Below are 18,760 nucleotides of genomic sequence, written 5' to 3' on the forward strand. Positions count from 1 at the left end.
AAAGATAAAAAATTATTGAACGCAAAAAAAATTGTTTCACACATTTAAAAAATTGTTCAAACAAAACAAAAACTGTTTTACGAGCCACTGATAACGGCCATTAACAAGAATAATTGACAACACATACAACAAAACAAAAAACAACAAGCTCTACCTACGACCAAAACCTCAATGTCTATCCAATTAAGAAAAAAAATTAATGAAATATTTGAAATAGCATCAGATTTAAAGTAAACTGAATCATTCTACCTGAGAGATGTAGGATACTGTCTTTATTTAGAATAATTAACTAATAGACGAAAAACAGAAATGGGCAAAGTCAGAAAACAAATTTACACTTTTTTGAAACAAATATATTCAAAGCCATTAAAGCAATTACGTAACAACTGAAATCAATCAGTAGCTTCATTTATACCTTCATGCAAAATCATTGAGATCTGTCATTAAACAACAAGTCATATGTTTTCAAATAGAACAAATACAGCCAAACTAAAAAATGTTAATAAAAAAATTCAACTCCGTTATTGTGAAAAACGACTTTCCTTTTATGCGCCATTAATGTGACGATGGGACAAGAGACTAAACAATTGGAAAATGTCAAGAAGTAATTAGAAAATTTGTGAAAACGCGGAGTTTCAAAGCAAAAAAACAGTTTTTTGAACATTAACACATTAAGCAAGACATGATCATAAATCGCTTGAAAAACAAAATAAGACATTCTCTCTTTAATGGGACTAATCTACAAGGATTGCAAAAACCGGATTGGAATTGGCAAAACTCAAAAAAAAACAAACGTTTTTTTGAAATAACTTTTTCAATAGCAGTAAGCTATAACCGTAAGTTTTGAACTGCAGTTTTCTAGTTAGGTGAACTTGTTACTATTGAGGAAGACAATTGTACAACTCATTAGTGAGACTAAGTCGAAAGATTACACTTTAAAATAAATACAGGCATAACTCAACAATTGGCAAATATTTCTATCGAAACGGCGTTGAAGAACAGCGTTGTCAGGAAAAAATTGTATGCCTTTCGCTGAAGTTATAATGCATGTTCCTTGGAGTATTTTCGTCTTTTTAAATTAAACGGTAAATAATTGAAGTTGGATTTAAAACCATTCTGGTTTGTAATTTACATAGATAAACAAAAAACGCAAAACTATTTTAAAAGAACATATACAGCGTCCCAATAAAATCCGAATATTTTCTGAATTATAAAATTCCACTTCTAGATTTAACCTGATCTTGTTCCTGCTGATTCTACATTAAAACAAAGGCGTACCAATTGTTACCGAAAAAGAAAGTCATTGTATAAAAAAATTGACAAATTTCGGGTACGCATCGTGTTATGTTACCAAGTAATTATCATGCATCAATTGAAACAATTAGATAACTTCTTCACCCCCCTAGTTACTTAATAAGAAAATTAAATAATTTTTTCAGACATAGTATACAATAACTACATCAATTGCTTGAAAAACTCAGGAATTCGTTAAAAAATTACAAAAACAGTCTGTCGGAGCCATGATAACCTTGATAATTACTAAAAAAATTGTTTCATTAAACTTTATTTGAAAGTAAGATGGCCTTTGGTTAATTGCACATTTAAGCAAGAGAACACTTTCTAGTTTTTGGGTTAAAAAAATGCAAAATATTTTCAAAAAAGACAGAACAGGAACACAAACCAAATCCTTTTTCTTCTTTTTTCGATCCCCAACGATTAGACCAGAACTTGCCTTGCTATTGCTGCTCGGCTTTTTAAAAGCGCAATTGTGTTACAATTAACTTTATTATGTTTTTAGCAAACGAAAATCCTAATTGTTCAAAAAATAATGTATACATTGTCGGTATAATTTACCAAAAAAACCTCAAAATTGTTATTTTCAGAAATTTTTCTTCAGAACTGGAGGAATAATTAACCCATATCTGAGTTAAGAAATGTTGTGTAAGCATTTTTGTTATCGGAACCCCCGTCAAATGGGACAAATATGCAAATTTTATCTATTTTTTTCGAAAAAAAGGAAACAAATGCTGAATTTTTGAAAATTTAGCAGACAATTTTGTCAAAAAGCTGAATTTGAACAACTCACCGGCACTCTTCAATCTTCAAAGGTAAAACCTATCAGACAATTGCTAACATTTTTTATCAAAGTTTATCGCAAATTGATCAAAATTTAGGTAAAAATGACGAAACTGTGAACAAAACAAGGGAAGTAAGGCTAACATTCACAAATATTTAAACCTCCGTAATTCCTTGGAAAAAGTAAAATTCAAAAAATAATCTTTTTAATTTGAAATTCTGCGCTTGCCAAGTTTTCAAATGACACCACAAACAATCCTGTAGGATGATTATACCGATCGGCGCAAATTGACTGAACAAAAAAAGCAAGCAACTCCTGTTTCCTCCCTCCACTAAAATGGTCCAGAACCAAAAAGAAATTCAATATATCAGAAACATTTCTTGGACGAAATTTCAGTTCATTATGTTGCCTTTAGGAAAATATTTCTTCGAATTTAATAATAATAATAAATTGTTTACGGATTTGCCTTTCGTTAGCAACAGCCACCGCCTAAATATCGCTAAACATCCCTAATAGCCTGCGACACCAGATATGAAGAGACCTTTTTGGTTTTTGTCCGATCAAATGAGACCAGTATTATAAAAAAATGTCTTTTCCTTGTATTATGTTAAAATCACAAGAATCTAACCGTCAACCAAAGATATTATAGCAGAATTTCTGCCATTTATTGTATTCGTACTCAGAAACTTTGTAGCCACTGATGTTATGAACTGCCAAGAAGAGTTTGATTGATTTGGATTTATTAATTTTTTTATGGATATTGAGTTTGTATTAAAGAATAAATTAGGTAAGAATTTGAATACCACAAACTGCTCGTTGTAGCTCTTTCATTTGTTAAAATTAAGCATTTAGTAACTACTTTAAAAAAATGATATTTTTTCAGTGTTACTCATAAAATTTTTCACGGCCCTTAGAATTAAAAGCCACTGCTTCCTTCATTTTCAGCTTTTTAGCATTGCTTTTGCTTGATAGAACGTACACATTTGCATTTTCTAGCAGCATTTTTTTACTTCTTCACTCTGGTTTATCAAATTTAAACTAATTTTTTTGTCTCCTCTCGTCGCATATTCAAAATGTGGCTCCATAGAATGGAACAAAGCATGTGCAAAAAACAGCTGGTGTCAATCCTTTTTGTTTAGGTGTTTTTGAAATGCAAAACCATATTCATAATGGAAATAGAAGAAATTTGGGGTCTTTCCCATTATAGCCCCCCCAGCTTAGTGGTCAGATAACCTATAGCCCCCCCAAACATGGTAATTATACCATAATGGGGGGCTATAATTTCATGGGGGGGGGCTATAATGGGAAAGACCCGAAATTTGAAATGAAAGTCCATCAATTTACATTTTTTTTAATAAAGTTATTTTTGTAAAATATGAATTGTCAGTTAAAATAAATATTTTAAGTTGATCTTCCAATATTTACGATTATTTCTAACAGTCTCTGCACCCTTTTCTAATGCAGCTGATACTCAATTCATTTGATTTTCCTCAGACAATCCTCAAAAATGATTAAAACAAAACTAAAAACAAATGGATATTTGTTAATTAGTTTCTAAACTCAGATATAACTAGTTTTGAGACAGAGCACTAGCCAACAACCTAGTACCACACACCATGGAGTTGGTTGTGCAACTTTGCGATCTTGTTGATATAGCCCAAGTTATTAAACGAATGTTAAATTCACTTTTTTGTTTTCAATTTTTTCCCTAAGCGTTTCAATAGTTCAATCTTTTTAGGAAAAAGCGTAATGTCTTTTGTGAGCTAATTTCAAATGATTATGGTCTGTTCTTTTCTTATTTTGACTCTGTGTAATGGGCTGCAATATTTACTGGAGCCGTGGCAAATAAAATTAAATCAAAATTGTTATCTGAGTATGAGCATCAATTTTAATTGGATTAAAATTAAGAATTTCTTAAAAAAATTTTTAACAGATGCTGAAAAGATCCGAATGTTTACTGAGGATGCAACACTCTGATCAGACATTTTCCAAAATAATGTTGCTCACGGATTCGCCAGCTCTGAAAAAAAATTTGAGCAAGCCCCTTTAAAAATGCATCAATGCATCTGATTCATTCTTGAAATTATAATTTTAATCGTTGCAGTACCAAATTCCAGATTTCCTCATTTTCCTATAGACAATGTTAGATTATAAAACTTGCCAAGGTTGTTTTGCAAGCAATTATACATGTAATGCTACTAAAGTAGTACCCTATACATCTCAAGTGGCCGCAAAATTAATTCTGAAATTGCCTGAATTTCCTTGAAAAACAATAAATCTGTACTATGTCTAATATGCCCTATCAATTTTACACAATTCAATGAGATAATTGGGTAGCAGTTTCAGTGGTCAATTTTAGAATGGTATGCATCAGAATGTTGGAATCGGAGTAACAGCCAAATATTAAATTTATGTGAAAAAAATGACATAGCTTTACCCGAAGCTGTACTCTTTCACCGTACACATGGCCATAAAAATGAAGCCTCCAGGAAAAAGAAAATACAGGAGATTCATAGGTTTATGCAATCAACATTACAAGGCAGAGATATACCCCCAAAATTTCCGCCTTAGTAAAAATCGCGCAAAACATAGATACATAAAATGAACAAAATTAGGAGAACGCAAAAAGTATGACAAACCGAGAGATCTGCTAATCCAGACAAAGACCCTAACAGCTGAGGTAATAATAGCAAAAACGTCGCCAATCAAATTTCATTATGTCATAGCCAGGCCAAAAAATTATGGGAATTTTCACGGGTATGTGAGTCTTTATCAAAATACTCGAACAAAACTATTCAAAATTAGACAGAATGTCAAAACCAATTTTGGAATGATTTTGATTGTTCCTCAATGCGTACAAAATTGAAATAGGTTACCATAGTGGTTTTGGTTGGCAAAAATTGAAAACGTTTTTAAGAAAATTTTGAATGAAATCTTGATCTCACAATATGAAAAAATTCCTTTGAATAGTAACCTAGGAGCTTTTAAAAGTTATTTTTATTTATAGGAAGAAAACAATCTGAAGAAAATTTGATAATGTGATTCCTTAGTAAATTGATTGATGTTCAATATTTTATTTTGTTTGAATGATTTGAAGTATTTTTTGTTTCAAGTATATTTCACCACACGGTTTTAATTTTAACTTAGTTGTTGCAACAAAAATATTTTTATCTTATTTTTCGCAAAAGGGGTTACGTTATTTCTGTGAAATTGAGATACTTTGAATTGGTAAAACAAAACACGAGTCTTGCAGCACGCTTCCGCTCATTTTGGTGCGCTTTTGATCATACAAAATTAATATACGCCTGATTAATTGAGCATGGAAAAGTGATTTGAAGCATTTAACGTGATTTAAAGAATTAATGACGCAACAAAAAGTACTTGTTAACAACTTTGGTTTGTGTTCTGAAAGTCATTTCAAATGAGAAATACACCCTTTTTCTTTTCAGTAACATTGCAGAAGACACACCACTAGGACGGAATCTGCTGCAAATAGACGCAAAAAATGTAAATAGGCGCAAAAAAATTAACAGACGCCTATAAACCTGTTAATAGGCGCAAAAAACTGTTGATTCAAAATTAAAGGAATCTTGTAAACCTGAAAAAAGACAAAAAAAATGGTCGAGCAATGGAGAGATTTTTCAGAAAAAAATCGACATCACAAACAGACGCAGAATTGAGTTATTTTTTCAGAAAAAACGCTAGACACCTGTAAATCTGTAAATAGACGCAAAAATATTGAACAAATTGATTTTCACAATTCATTCGCTGAATTTAAGTGCAAGTCACACTTTGAATCAAATTTACCATGAAAATAAACGGTAATCAATTCATATGTGATTTTTTTACCGAAATTTTCCTTTGTCAAATTTTAACTTTTTGTGGACAAATAAGAGGAGTTGATAGGTTGGTATAGGACAAACCGTTGTTTTAAAGATAGAAAAATGTACCTAAATGCAATGTTTTTGATGAAATAGCCAATTCGATCTTAGAGCATAAAAAAATGAAGCTGAGGGATTTTTCAGATGCTAATTTATTTGTCAATTTTTGTTAAAATTATTTCACAACAGTGAAATTTGAATACAAATAAAAGCCTGAAAACCCAGGAAGAAATAGTGAGGAGACGAACAAGAACACCACCCGATGTCATTTTTATTTTCAATCACCCTTAAAACAAACAGGTCTTTTTCAGATGTTAATTTATATGTCAAATTTTCTGACGAATCACTAAGAAAGGCTTTGGACGATGCCAATTCCCTTTCCCGACCTACAATTTGCATCAAATGAAAACGATTCGATAAATTTGAGCCCTAATTGGTATGTTATTATCCCGTAAACCACGTTTAATCAGTTATTTCCTATCAATTAATAAACGCGCATTAAATTAGGTTTAATTGCGGATTATAGATACATTCAGTGCAAAAATTAAATACTATCAGCGCGAAACAGAGTTACCTTTCGCGCGAAAAAGAGATACATAAATCCAGCGGATTCGATACGTATCGCGCCAAAAATAGGATACAATGCTTGTGTCCCAAATTCGCGGTTAAAATTTGGACACTTTTGCCAACACGGATTGCGCAATTCCCTTCAAATTTGCCGGTTTTGCTAAAGAATCTATTTTTTACAGTATTGTTGCATTTTCAATGTATTAACATTGAACAAAACGAACGAGAGATACGCAGATCGGGCAAATTTGCCCTTGACGATTTGAGTATGCCTCTGCGGCGTAGTGAAGCGCAGTTTTCGTTGAGGTTAGCTTACTAGCCTTGCAATTAAAAGATTGAGGTGCAAATGTTATGTAGTAATGCTACTTTATCGCATTAGTTATGCAAACTTTCCTAAATCTCTGACACTTTAAGACTTTCTAACTGCATTCTCCGGTCGCCATTTGCAGCTCGTGTAGAGTTTCATTAGCAAAATTTTGCGAATGTACCTCAAGGATGTCTATATTAAGAGAAAAGAATTAACTTTGTTTCAAGCATCAATTACATCATTTTTTTGGTTGTTGAGCAAATACAGTTTGTATTCAAATAATTTACTATAAAGCAACTGAAATGAAAGAAAAAAGATGTATACATTGTAGTAACAGCATAGATGGACATATTAGGACTCAAAGTGATGTTTTCACCTTTTCTTACTGCACAAGTGTATTAAAATGCACATAGTTGTAAATTGTGCATAATGATAAACAGAAAGATCCTTGCGCTTTTAGAGAAATGACCCTTGACTATAAAAGATCAAATTTATTTCAGATAGGATTGGGGTTCAATATTCGAGAAAAAAAGTGTAAAACTATACCTATTTGAACGAGTATTTTTGCAATACAATGGAAGCTCAGTACCCAAAATTTTAGTCGTAAAATTTTTAAATGTAGCTAAAAAAACTTGAGAATATTTTAAAATTTAAATCGTGTTACCCATTCTATCTATATTTGAATAAAAAATATCTGAAAAAGAATCGATGTTAACGGTTTATTTTTGTTTGGAAAAACTCGATAATGAAAAGATAAAGCAAAGATTGAAAAATGATTTAAAAATGCGTTGGCATTGGTGATCTCTATGTCAAAAAATGTCACGGAAATCTCTTGGGTCCTCTTGTGTCCCATTAACAAGTTTTGGTCCTCTGTGGGTACCTTCGTCTCGGGTTTCGAGTGAAAGAGCTTAAATTGTCATTCGGAGAGCCTGAACAGCATTTACATATGAAGGGGGCAGTTTGCGATATAAAAACTAGATGTACGGCTATAAGCTAAGCTGTAAAAAAAGAAAGTGCCCCAAGTCATTTTATTGTGCCCTTAGCGCGTTGTCCATTTCTTTTTTGCAGAGCTATATTTAGAATATTTCTCCCTTTTCTCTCTTTTCCTCTCTCGTTCCCTTTATTTGATATCCTGTTTTTCTCCTTGTAGGATTGACGCGCAATAGTATAGCCCAATTGACTTGGGAATTAGAGGAGGAAGAAAAGTGTAAGCAGCAGGGTAAACTCAGGAATATTCAATACAATGCATTGATTGTAGCATTAGTTTTTTTTGTTACTTTACTATAAGGAGCTTAAGCAGGCATTGAAAAAAAAACACTCTCGCATACGCCTATATATAACAAATACACAAATGTTCGCTGTTTAAAAGAGCCATGCAAATTTTTCTTTTGCGTTGCATGTGACTACAGATAATAATAGTGTGTTGAGGTAGAAAGAGGGAAATAGGCGAGAGAACGAGGTAGCGAGCGCTAGTTTGAAAGACCCCTTTTGTTGAATTATGCCAAATTGTTCACGCGTACGTTTTGCAACTTGATTGCTTTTGATTATTTTTTCAGATGAAAAAGGCTGATGTGCTTTTAGAGCCCAAGCAACGTTTATAGCTATTGGTTCTTCATTTTTCGTACTCACTTTTATTCATTAACATAAGACATCACAACGAAATTTATACACTATAAAAACAAAATTCGACCTGACTTATTTTTTATCCTGCTTACTATTGCGCAATATACAGAGTGTTATGTTAGATTTTTTTTCCTGACTTTATTCGTTTGTTTTTATATTTACCACCTTTACAAATTTTCTTGTCTAAAGAAAAATGGTTTCTATGAGCGTATTTTGACATCGTTACATTAAATTTGTCCCCGAATTATGGCATTTTTGCCTGTTTATTGTCTGTCTGTGGTTAGGCTTGACTAAATTTTATTGACAATACTAAATCAAATACTGTAACTTGTAGCATTATATTTGACCACATTGGCAAAGCTAACATTCGAAAATGAGAAATTCAAAATCATTCTAACAGATGAAATTCGAAATGAATTTTAGGCTCCAACTCCAATTACGAGCCAATCACAAATGCAGAGCACTGAAAATTCGATCATCAACTGAAACATAATTGAGACTTCCTGAAACAAAGCTTGAGAACGAAACGAACAGTCCGTAAAATTACTGAAGATGTTAGTTGAGACATTCAAAATTATTCGAACAATCGAAATTTAACGTCATTTTCCGGTTCCAACTTCAATTACGAATAATAAATGCAGATCACTGAAAATCTAATCTTTACTTGAAACAGAATCGAGAAGTCAGCTGAATTATAGCTCGAGAGCAAATCGAATTGTTGCTAAAAAGACTGACGACAGATTATAAGTTGACGATGACACTGAACGGTCACATAATTCCCCAGTACATGCAAGGAATTACAAATGGTGGCAATTCGGCTGGGAACACAGCAGCGACCCCTGTGGCAGGTAGTAACCAACCAGCCTACAACATCGAACAACCCAGAGTTGCCAGACGCACTTTTGGGTTGTTCTGCTTGTGTGACTTTCTTCTAATTTTCCTCCTTTGGACCATTCTGCTCAGCATTAAGAAGAAAGACTCCACATTTATTCACATGTTTAGCAACGAAATCAAAACATACTCAATATCGACCTCAATGGCAGATGTTGTTCTTCTATCTTTAGTCAGAGATTCCGTTTTGGCCATGTGTTACTTAGTGTTGAAATGCAAACATTGGGCTGGGGCCGGATTCTGTGCAGTTTGCTCCAGCGCTTTCCTTCTATCCAAAGTATTCCTGTACCCAATGAGCTCAACTGGTCAACCTGTGACCTACTTCTCAATTCTGGCTTCATTCGCTATGACCTGGATAGCCACTTACATGGTAGACTTCAAGAAACTCCGCAACAACCAAGAGTTCGGCTCCTCCAACGCAGTCCAGCCCAGTGTATTTTTCCCAACCGGAGGGCAGGTGGCACCCGATTACCACCACAGTCTGGGAACAAACCGGGTGCAAAGGTCTGGAGTGGCGGGGAGTGGTGGGGGTTTCGATGTGGATTCAACGAGTGTGTATGTTACAGTGAACGGGAGTGAGGTGGGGGAGGAGAACAGGAGGGTGCTGCCCCTTCTGGAGGAGGACAATGAACTGAGTGCAATTGAGAAGACAGCAGAAATTGATTCCAGAGAAGCTTTCGAAATTGGAATTCGTCTTAGAGACCTCCGTAAGTACTTGCAGCCCAAGCAACGTTTATAGCTATTGGTTCTTCATTTTTCGTACTCACTTTTATTCATTAACATAAGACATCACAACGAAATTTATACACTATAAAAACAAAATTCGACCTGACTTATTTTTTATCCTGCTTACTATTGCGCAATACACAGAGTGTTATGTTAGATTTTTTTCCTGACTTTATTCGTTTGTTTTTATTGCATATATTTGATCAGAAATTGCATATATTTGATCAGAAACTGAGTTTTTTGTCTTGCAGCTGCTTGTCAGGTTGCAGAAAACAACCCAGTTGTAAAAAATGGAAGAACAGCAACTCTTTTCAAGCAGTCTGAAGAATCTTCGTTTTCGGTAATTTTTTTTCACAAGGAAGACAAATTGTTTACAATTTCAACAGAAAAGCACTGTATAAATAAAACGCTGTTTTTTTGGTTTGATTTGTTCTGGGCAGTCATTAGAGTTTTAAAAAGTAACGGCTTTTTATTGTCCAGATTTTTTCTAAGTGGTTCCTCAAAACACAGTAAAGTTCCCGATTTTTTTTGTTAGCACTCTGTGTTGTAATTTTTGTGTGAGTTATTTTGTTTGTTAGATACTTTAATTCAATATCAGCCTACTTTTTTGGTTTGTAATTTCAGTTTTGCAAAGAATTTTTGCACTAATTCATATATCCTCAGATCAAAATGCTCAACAGATAACTTTACATCCTTCTCTTCAGAAAAAATTTTCGAATTTTTTTGTTTTGTAATAGGAAACTCTTTTTATCTTTTACATCTGGGAGTTTCTGAAACTTCTATTTTTAATATCGGATAAGTTCGTTCTGTTCTTGTGTTGCAATTATAATGTTAGGCACCGTTAAGATCAGCGTATTTTTGATTATGGTTTTAAAGCTGGTTTCCCTGTTGTGATCGATGTTAATGCCAACAAAGTGAATGTTTTCCCCTTTTGCTAAAAGATATCAGTAAGATCGTTTTTAATTGCATTCAGGAAATCAAAAAGAGCCTTGGGGTTCATCAAAAGACCAATTGCGTAGATGGAAAGCAATGCCTCGACTTTACTTGTTAAATTTTGTATGCCGTTATTCCTTAGGTTTCCACCAAATTCCGCTTTTCCTTGCATTGAAAGCCAGACCATATTCCCTCTTTTTCTTGTCGATTGAATGTTAGGTGTTCATTTTATCCTTTAATCTTGAGTAGCTTGTTCCTGTTCTCTGATAACCAAATTTCATGAAAACGTTTTACTGGAACTTGCAGCACAAGGAAGTTTTTACTTTTGGATCTTATGTTGTGAAAAAGACTATAATTTAAAGGCATCTTCATATGGGGAACAGCTAAGAGTATCTGGTCCCCCCAGTAACTATTCCTTATTTTACTCCTGTTTTGCTTTCTCTTCTCTGTCTCGTTTATTAAATAATTTATCCCAGGTTTACCGTACCATTAATAAATGAATAAAAACTTTCAATGCAGTTTGTGGAGAGGTTCTGCAAACAATAAAAGCATTTGCGGCTCAATTCGGTCCACAAAGATGTCTCTCAATATTAATCCATTCAGCAACAAAATTGAAGCTGATATGTCGAAAATTTACAAAATATAAGTTCTTAATTTCCGCTTAATTTTTTAAATCTCTCGTGCCCTCAACAAAGAACAAAAAAAGATCGTTAAAGTTGGATTTATGACGTATTGTAAGACAAAACTAATAGGCTATAAGGTTTTTAATTTTGTGAAGACGTCGCACCTTGCAATTGGTAAGTTAGTTATTGACATGAGCACCAAAACAACAGTGTGCTTAACATCACTGTTAAACAGTGTCTTAAACAACGGCATTTCATTATTTAGACCTTTTCATTTACCTTTTGGTCTTTTATCGGATATTAATGTTGGTTAACTATTTGAGCGAATTTTTGGCAAACTTTTGTTGATTTCAATAATCAAAACGTTGAATAGCATTGGGAACGTTAGCAAGACAGCTGACATAGTTAATACGATGATAACCAGTCAAATTATTAGACATCGATGCCAAAGCCACTGAATTGGGATTGTTTGACGTTATGAAACCCTGCCTCGTATCTTCGGTTTTCAAATGGGCGTCATTTTGTTGCAAGTGTTCCATTAAATAAATAATTCAATGATTATCCCGTCTTCTTTTTTCTCAACATTTTTGTGACATTTTAAAATAAATTTGTACAATTTTTTTACCTTCAAAGTAACTAAGGTTGATGATAACTGAAGACAAGATGAAATCAGTTCCAGTCCCCGAAACAATATGAAAAAAATTTTTTCTTGCTTGCTGTTACAAGCAGTACCTTATTGCTTCAGTGCTCATCAAATGGTGGTTCACAAATATCCAAAGTATCATTTCAACTATATAATTCATTTGCACAAAGAAATAATTCTTGCAAAACTTTGTCCTCAGATTCAAGCTTTCCAATCCTTAGTATACTGCAACACTTTGAGCCTTTCTGTTCGTCCAGTTGTTTTTTATGTCATCTACAAATTCTGGCTAGAATTTTTGGTACTGTTGAATTACTTCTTTGGGCTTCTCTGGAATCTTTTCGTTTGTGTTTTCCATTTATTACTACTCAAATTTGATTGTGGTTATGAGGTGCTTACAAATATTGCAAATTTGTTCTCGTTTGAACATCATTCCTTTTTTCTCTGGTAACCCTACATTAATTAACAATAAAAAAAATAAAGAAAAGAAAAATGAAAAAAAAAAGAGGAAACAAATAGTTTTAACAGTATTCCAGTTTCGAGCACATTCAATTCTATTTTCCTAACTCCAGTGCTAATCGTATTTCCATCTATTAATTCTCTATTACAATCTCCAAATAGAATTTTTACCTTACCAACTTTCACAATGTAATTCGAAGTTTCTAAGGCACAGATCTCAACGACTTCATTTTCTCAACTGTCATATTCCATAACACTGAATACTCTCAAAATTAAATAAAAAGTCTTCCGATTGAATGCCGTACCTTACACGCACAAAAATGGATATAGAGACAAAAGATATCAACGTCTAAAACATTCGGAGAATGCGGACTAAGAACAAAATTTGCAAAAGAGCTCAGAAAAAAATTTTCTCGTGCTAAATTTTTAACTAGTCATTAAGCCATCAAAATTTTGTAACCAATTTGAGATATAGTTCCATCATTTTTTAATGCAAAAACTTGAGAAGTTGACTTCGTTAGTCCGTTTAACCAAAGAGAGGCTAACAGTTTAACCAAGCTACCAAAATTTTTGTCAGGCGATGAATGTCTATTGAAATCAATACTTTTTAAATAGCGCCCTCATCTTCTCAGCTGGCTATTATAGCGCTCCTATTTTTTTTACAATTCAAAAAATTTGAATTGTATTGGGGCGCTGTCTTTTTCTCTGATCTGTTCACACATTTTAATGATTTTTGAAGTCAAATTGGAGTAGTGATTTTGGTCACGCCGAAACAGGAAGTGGAGCGAAAAAGCGAGTGGTTTTGCGGCGGGAAATTTTTACTGTTTTTTCGATTTTTTGGATCAGTTTTTTTCTAAAGCGTTTTCTCAATCCATTCATGGTTCATTCTATGCCTAGTTTTTTGTTTGAACCAAATTTCCATTTCTCGCTAGTGGTTTTTTGTTCACATGCGGCATTTTGACATTGATTTTGTTTTTTTTTTGGATCTATTCTGTTTTGCCCCCCCCAGTGTTTTACGCCACCCAGTTACAAATTATACGTTGTTATATAGCACTTTACTACTTAAGAAAGTAGCACGTGCGCCCAGGGGAGCATAAAAAATATAAGCCTACTAAGCTGGGGGGGGGGGCAAAACAGAATAGATCTTTTTTTAAAATTATTTTTAAAATAGTTTTTCAATCCACTCATAGTCCGTTCTAGGTCCATTTTTTTGTTTAGTCAATAATAATTCTTTGAACTGTACGCCAGGACTTGTCCTGCTATGTTTTTACAATTCAAAGAATTTGAATTGTATTGGGGCGCTGTCTTTTTTTTTTAAAAAAAAATCTGTTCACACATTTTCATGATTTTTGAAGTCAAATTGGAGTAGTGATTTTGGTCACGCCGAAACAGGAAATGGAGCGAAAAAGCGAGTGGTTTTGCGGCGTGAAATTTTTTCGCTCTAATTTTAAAGTAGAGTGAGAATACGGTGTTTGAACAAAAATTCGCTTTATCGGTAGTGGTTTTTTGTTCACATGCGGCAATTTCACTTTGATTTTTGCTGTTTTTTCGATTTTTTGGATCGGAGTTTTTTCTAAATGGTTTTTCCAATCCATTCATAGTCCTTTCTAGGTCTAATGTTCTGTTTAGTCAATGAAAATTCTTTGAATTGTACGTCAGGACTTGTCCTGCTATGTTTTTTTACTTCGTCGAACAAAAAAAATGTTTTGCTTTACCTCATTTTGCCGCTTTTTCAACATTTTGAGTGAAATCTTTTTGACTTCTCTAAGCTAGTTTCTCTCTTCTCTCATTCTGCTAAAAGTGATTTTGAACATCAATTTCACAGCAAAGTAATTCAAAATGAACAGAGTCGGTATAAAAATTGAAGTCAGAAATAGACACGGGATAAACCCATAATACCCAATTTTAGATGCCCGCTATTTGAACGTCGTTCCTATAAGTCTTAGTTATCATCTCTAATGCTATTTGGTATTGATAGTAGCCCCTGTAGCCCCTCTCTTAGAAACAGAAGTATCTTCAATTACGAAATGCCAACAAAATAAATCGGACTTAAAAAATGTTTTTTAAAAAATCTTTTTTTTCAATATCTTCTATTCTTTCAATCCCAATCATGCTTATTGGAATCAACGGCGGCTGTTTTCCGGCAATGTGCCGGGTATCTTTCATAATTTTGAATCAATTTTTAACCCATTTCAGTTGTTTTTTTCGGAGCGCGGAGAGGTACGCTCATAACTTACGACTGAGGTATTCCTAACTCATTTTAACGGAAAAGATTTATTTTCAAAAGTTGAAATTGTGATTTTTTTCAGCTGGCGAGGAGTGGAAATTGGAGGAGTGTGGTGCGTATGGGACTTGTGTGTGTATGCGACAAATGCCTGAACTGGGCAGAGTGTACAAGCTAGAGATGGTGATCAACCTCTCCCCAGAACAGCTACAGAGAGAACTCACAGACTACCCCAACGTTCCCTCCTGGGATAAAACCCTAGACTCAATCTCCCTCTTGCACTCCTTCGGAGAATCCACCAAAGTGCTCCGAATCGTGTCCAATGAGATTGAAGGTCGGCGCAGCATCGCCAAACGAGAGTTCATTGTATCAATGAGGTCATCCACAATCGATTCTACATTCTACTCATTCGGCTCGTCCATCAGCTATTCGCCGGATGAGATAGCCAATAACTCTACAAACGAACGCCAATCATCAGACGCCACGTACAATAAGCACGATCAAGATAATCAATTAGACGAGATGTCGGCAAGCCTAACACGAGGTGATTACAAAATTCTGGGTTACATTATCAAACGCATAGACACAGATTGCAACAAATGTGAGTTGATTCGCTTCATGGCCACAGACATTAAAAGCTGGATAGCTCAATTCAGAGTGGACAAAGCAATAACCCAACTTCTGCTAACATATGCCGACTGTTTGCAATCTAGAGCCAAAATGCTCAACCAAGAGGCCCCAACTACCCCAAACAAGGTCAAAGATGCCAAACCTGCAAATACTCATAGCATTGTTTCATCAGAACCCTCAAATATTACAGATAAAAACGCTAGCAGTGCTTAAGAGATCTCTTAGTTTCTCATTTAGTGAATAGTTTCCGATTCTTTGTAAAGATCTTTTTATATATTTCTATCATTGTTCAATTCAATTCAATTGACAGTTCATTGATATTTTATCAGAGTTAAAAGTGTAGACAGGAGGTCCATACATTCTGGTTAAGGAAAAGTGCGCGACAATCAGAGTAAGTGTAGGTGCGAGGTTCTTCTCTTGAAGTTTGTTTGATAGATTTAATGGCAACACCAATTTTTCGATGCTGAGATATGATGAAGAAAAAAATTTACAAGAAGATTTACATACACACTATTTACCTGCAAATTTACCTACACATTTCACCTTCATTTTTCATGTAATTTACCCCCACAGTAGGGATACTGTGAGGGTAAAATTACCAGAAAATTTAAGATAAAATGTGCAGGTAAATTGCAGGTAATTTGTGCAGGACTCCCTGAAATTTTTAGGTAATTTTAACTGAAATTGCAGGTAAGTTCAGGTACCGTGCAGGTAGCGTGCAGTAACGCCAAAACACGAGCACAGTTCATGTAAATTTAGCTGCAATTTTAGGTAATTTTATCTGCACATTTAGTGTGTACAAGCGATGGCTACATTCTATAAAAAAAATTGGGCAAATAAAGTCGCCTAAAATTGCACGCAATTTCACCAACCTGAATTATGCACGTATTTAGAAGCACCCAAAGCTCTTCTAGTCCTCTAGCACATTTTATTGGCAGTTTGCCTATAAAATGCAAAATTGACATAAATTTACCTTCACAACTAGCTCAAATTTTCATGTAAATCACCCTGACAGTGACAGAACTCACAAAATTAACATCAGAAGACAATCGATGGAGAGCACTGATAAGTTGAAATATCTTAGTTTCTCTTTATTTGAGCAAAAAGTGGTATCCCAACAGTTGGTTTGTGAAAGGTTTGTCAAAAAATATTATCAGCAAATTTGTAAAAGTTTTGTCAAAAAATATTGTGAGAAAGTTGTGAAAAACTTATCGACATTTTATGAAAATGTTGACAAGTTGTCAAAGCGCTAATTTTAAGAAGAGTTGACGGACTTTCATAGCTTTAACTTTTTTTTCACTTTTTTTTTACTCTGGGAGCAGAAAATGATACAAAACTGATCAAAAAAGCAAAGTAAGAGAAACAAAGAGCAACATGAAACAAATATTAATTAAAGCACTCAACCTGTAGTCAAACATAGATAGAGGTCCCGAATTTTTTCAATTTTATAAAGAACTTTCGCAGAATTTGGTATTCAACTTGAATAGATCAATTTTTTAAGGAAAAAAATAGATCTCATATTATTTCGTGAAAATTAAATTTAAGCTGGTTGACCTCTCATATCTCCGATTTGGTTTGCACATGCGAAACAGATATTATTCAGATATCACAAAACAATACAATAAAGCTATTTACTTATTTGGAAAGAGCACTTATAACTGAAAACTAATTACGACGAAGATTTGATTTCGTAAACACTCAGTATGAACAGTCAGGTTTTACTTGACCGAATAGGTTCATAGCTTCCATAACATAATTTTTTTAGTAGTTGGAGTTTTGCCAGTAATATAAGCATTCAACTGAAGCAAGTCATTTAAAACATATCACCAGAAAAAGTCACTTTTAACACACTAACAGTCACCTTGACCAATCCCGGGTTGCTGAAGAATGGCTGATAGTTCCAAAATTTTGCCCTGACACATGCAGTGTTTGAATGAAAATCAGGCAAAATCAAATTTGAAAAACCGAACTCAAAAATTCAAAACTAAAAGCAATATTGATTCACCCGACACAGTTTTAAAGTCATTTTGTTTTCTTAGCGGCTATTTTTAGGCTGGTGCACCGAATCAAAAATAGAAGATCAACAAATCAGCAACATACAAGACTCGATATCGATCTTGCTAAAGCTCATCTTAGAAAAATGTCCCAGCAGAAATTTTCTGCAGATCTCTCTCAAAGCTCTGACACTCGGATCTAGTATGGACAACAAACGTAAACTACGAACACTGAACAGTTTTCTACTAGACTGGCGTCTGTCGATCAGATGGATGATTACAATATGAACCGGAACACCTCGAAGTTGAAAAATTTCCGTTAATCCCAAATGCCGAGGACAAGATGTTGCGCCTCATTTTGAGCATGCAAACAATATTTGAATTTAGCAAGAAGTGAGCGTCTGAAGAAAATTTTTTGTACAATAATATCACCTTATTGGATATCTTCTGCCTATAATTTTATGCTGTTTCAAGATAATCCAAAAAATAAGCGCTCTACGAGCTTCAAGCCGTTTTCCAACAGAATCAACGCATTACACAATTGCTAAGAGTGGGGTTGGCTGTTATGGACTCTTCTACATAGCTTATCATACCTAATCTTTACATGTCTTGTCACTCTGTGTTTTAATCTGGAAACATGCACTGCTCTTTATTCGATCACGTTTTGGAACGCTTACGACGATCCACTGACTGTAGCTACCCATAAAATACACTTTTGGGCAACAGCGAAAAAAATCTCCGTTCCATCATAGGAATTGAAGAAAACGTGTTTAACAATTCTCACAAATTTTCTTTATAATTCCGATTGCACAATGCACTCTGTTAATGATTCGAGTCTCCAAGCAAGCGTCTCTCCGCATTATCCCAACCACCATTGGTGAAATGATGGCATATTCAAATTTCAAACCACTCACTATTGTTAGCTTATTCCCAAATATGACAAGCCACTGGCTCGAAACCATTGATTGGTCAACAGGCGTTTCAGCTTCCCTCCACCATGGTAATTTGACAGTCAAATCTCAGCAAAGTTCAGGTTTTGGATATCAGAGTTCTATATTGGACACGACTGACAACACCAAGTAGTGAGAGTTAAAAAGTTTTACGGTACGTCCGTTTTAGTAATCTTAAATATTTTGTTGAGTATAATATTACTACGTTACTTTCGAAACGTTTCATCCAATCTAA

The 18,760-nt window shown here is 34.1% G+C and overlaps 1 protein-coding gene across 1 annotated transcript; it reads left to right on the top strand.

Annotated features, from left to right (window-relative positions):
- The first annotated feature begins 8,165 nt into the window (after nt 1–8,165).
- Nucleotides 8,166–15,895, top strand: LOC142358730 (stAR-related lipid transfer protein 3-like). Its single transcript, XM_075410272.1, has 2 exons — nt 8,166–10,053; nt 15,037–15,895. The coding sequence occupies exons 1-2, from the start codon at nt 9,210–9,212 to the stop codon at nt 15,792–15,794; spliced, it is 1,602 nt and encodes a 533-aa protein (XP_075266387.1). The 5' UTR covers nt 8,166–9,209; the 3' UTR covers nt 15,795–15,895.
- Nucleotides 15,896–18,760: the final 2,865 nt, after the last annotated feature.

This window comes from Convolutriloba macropyga, chromosome 2 (assembly GCF_964194025.1).
Source record: "Convolutriloba macropyga chromosome 2, txConMacr16.3, whole genome shotgun sequence".
In the NCBI taxonomy this organism is placed as follows: Eukaryota; Metazoa; Xenacoelomorpha; order Acoela; family Convolutidae; genus Convolutriloba; species Convolutriloba macropyga.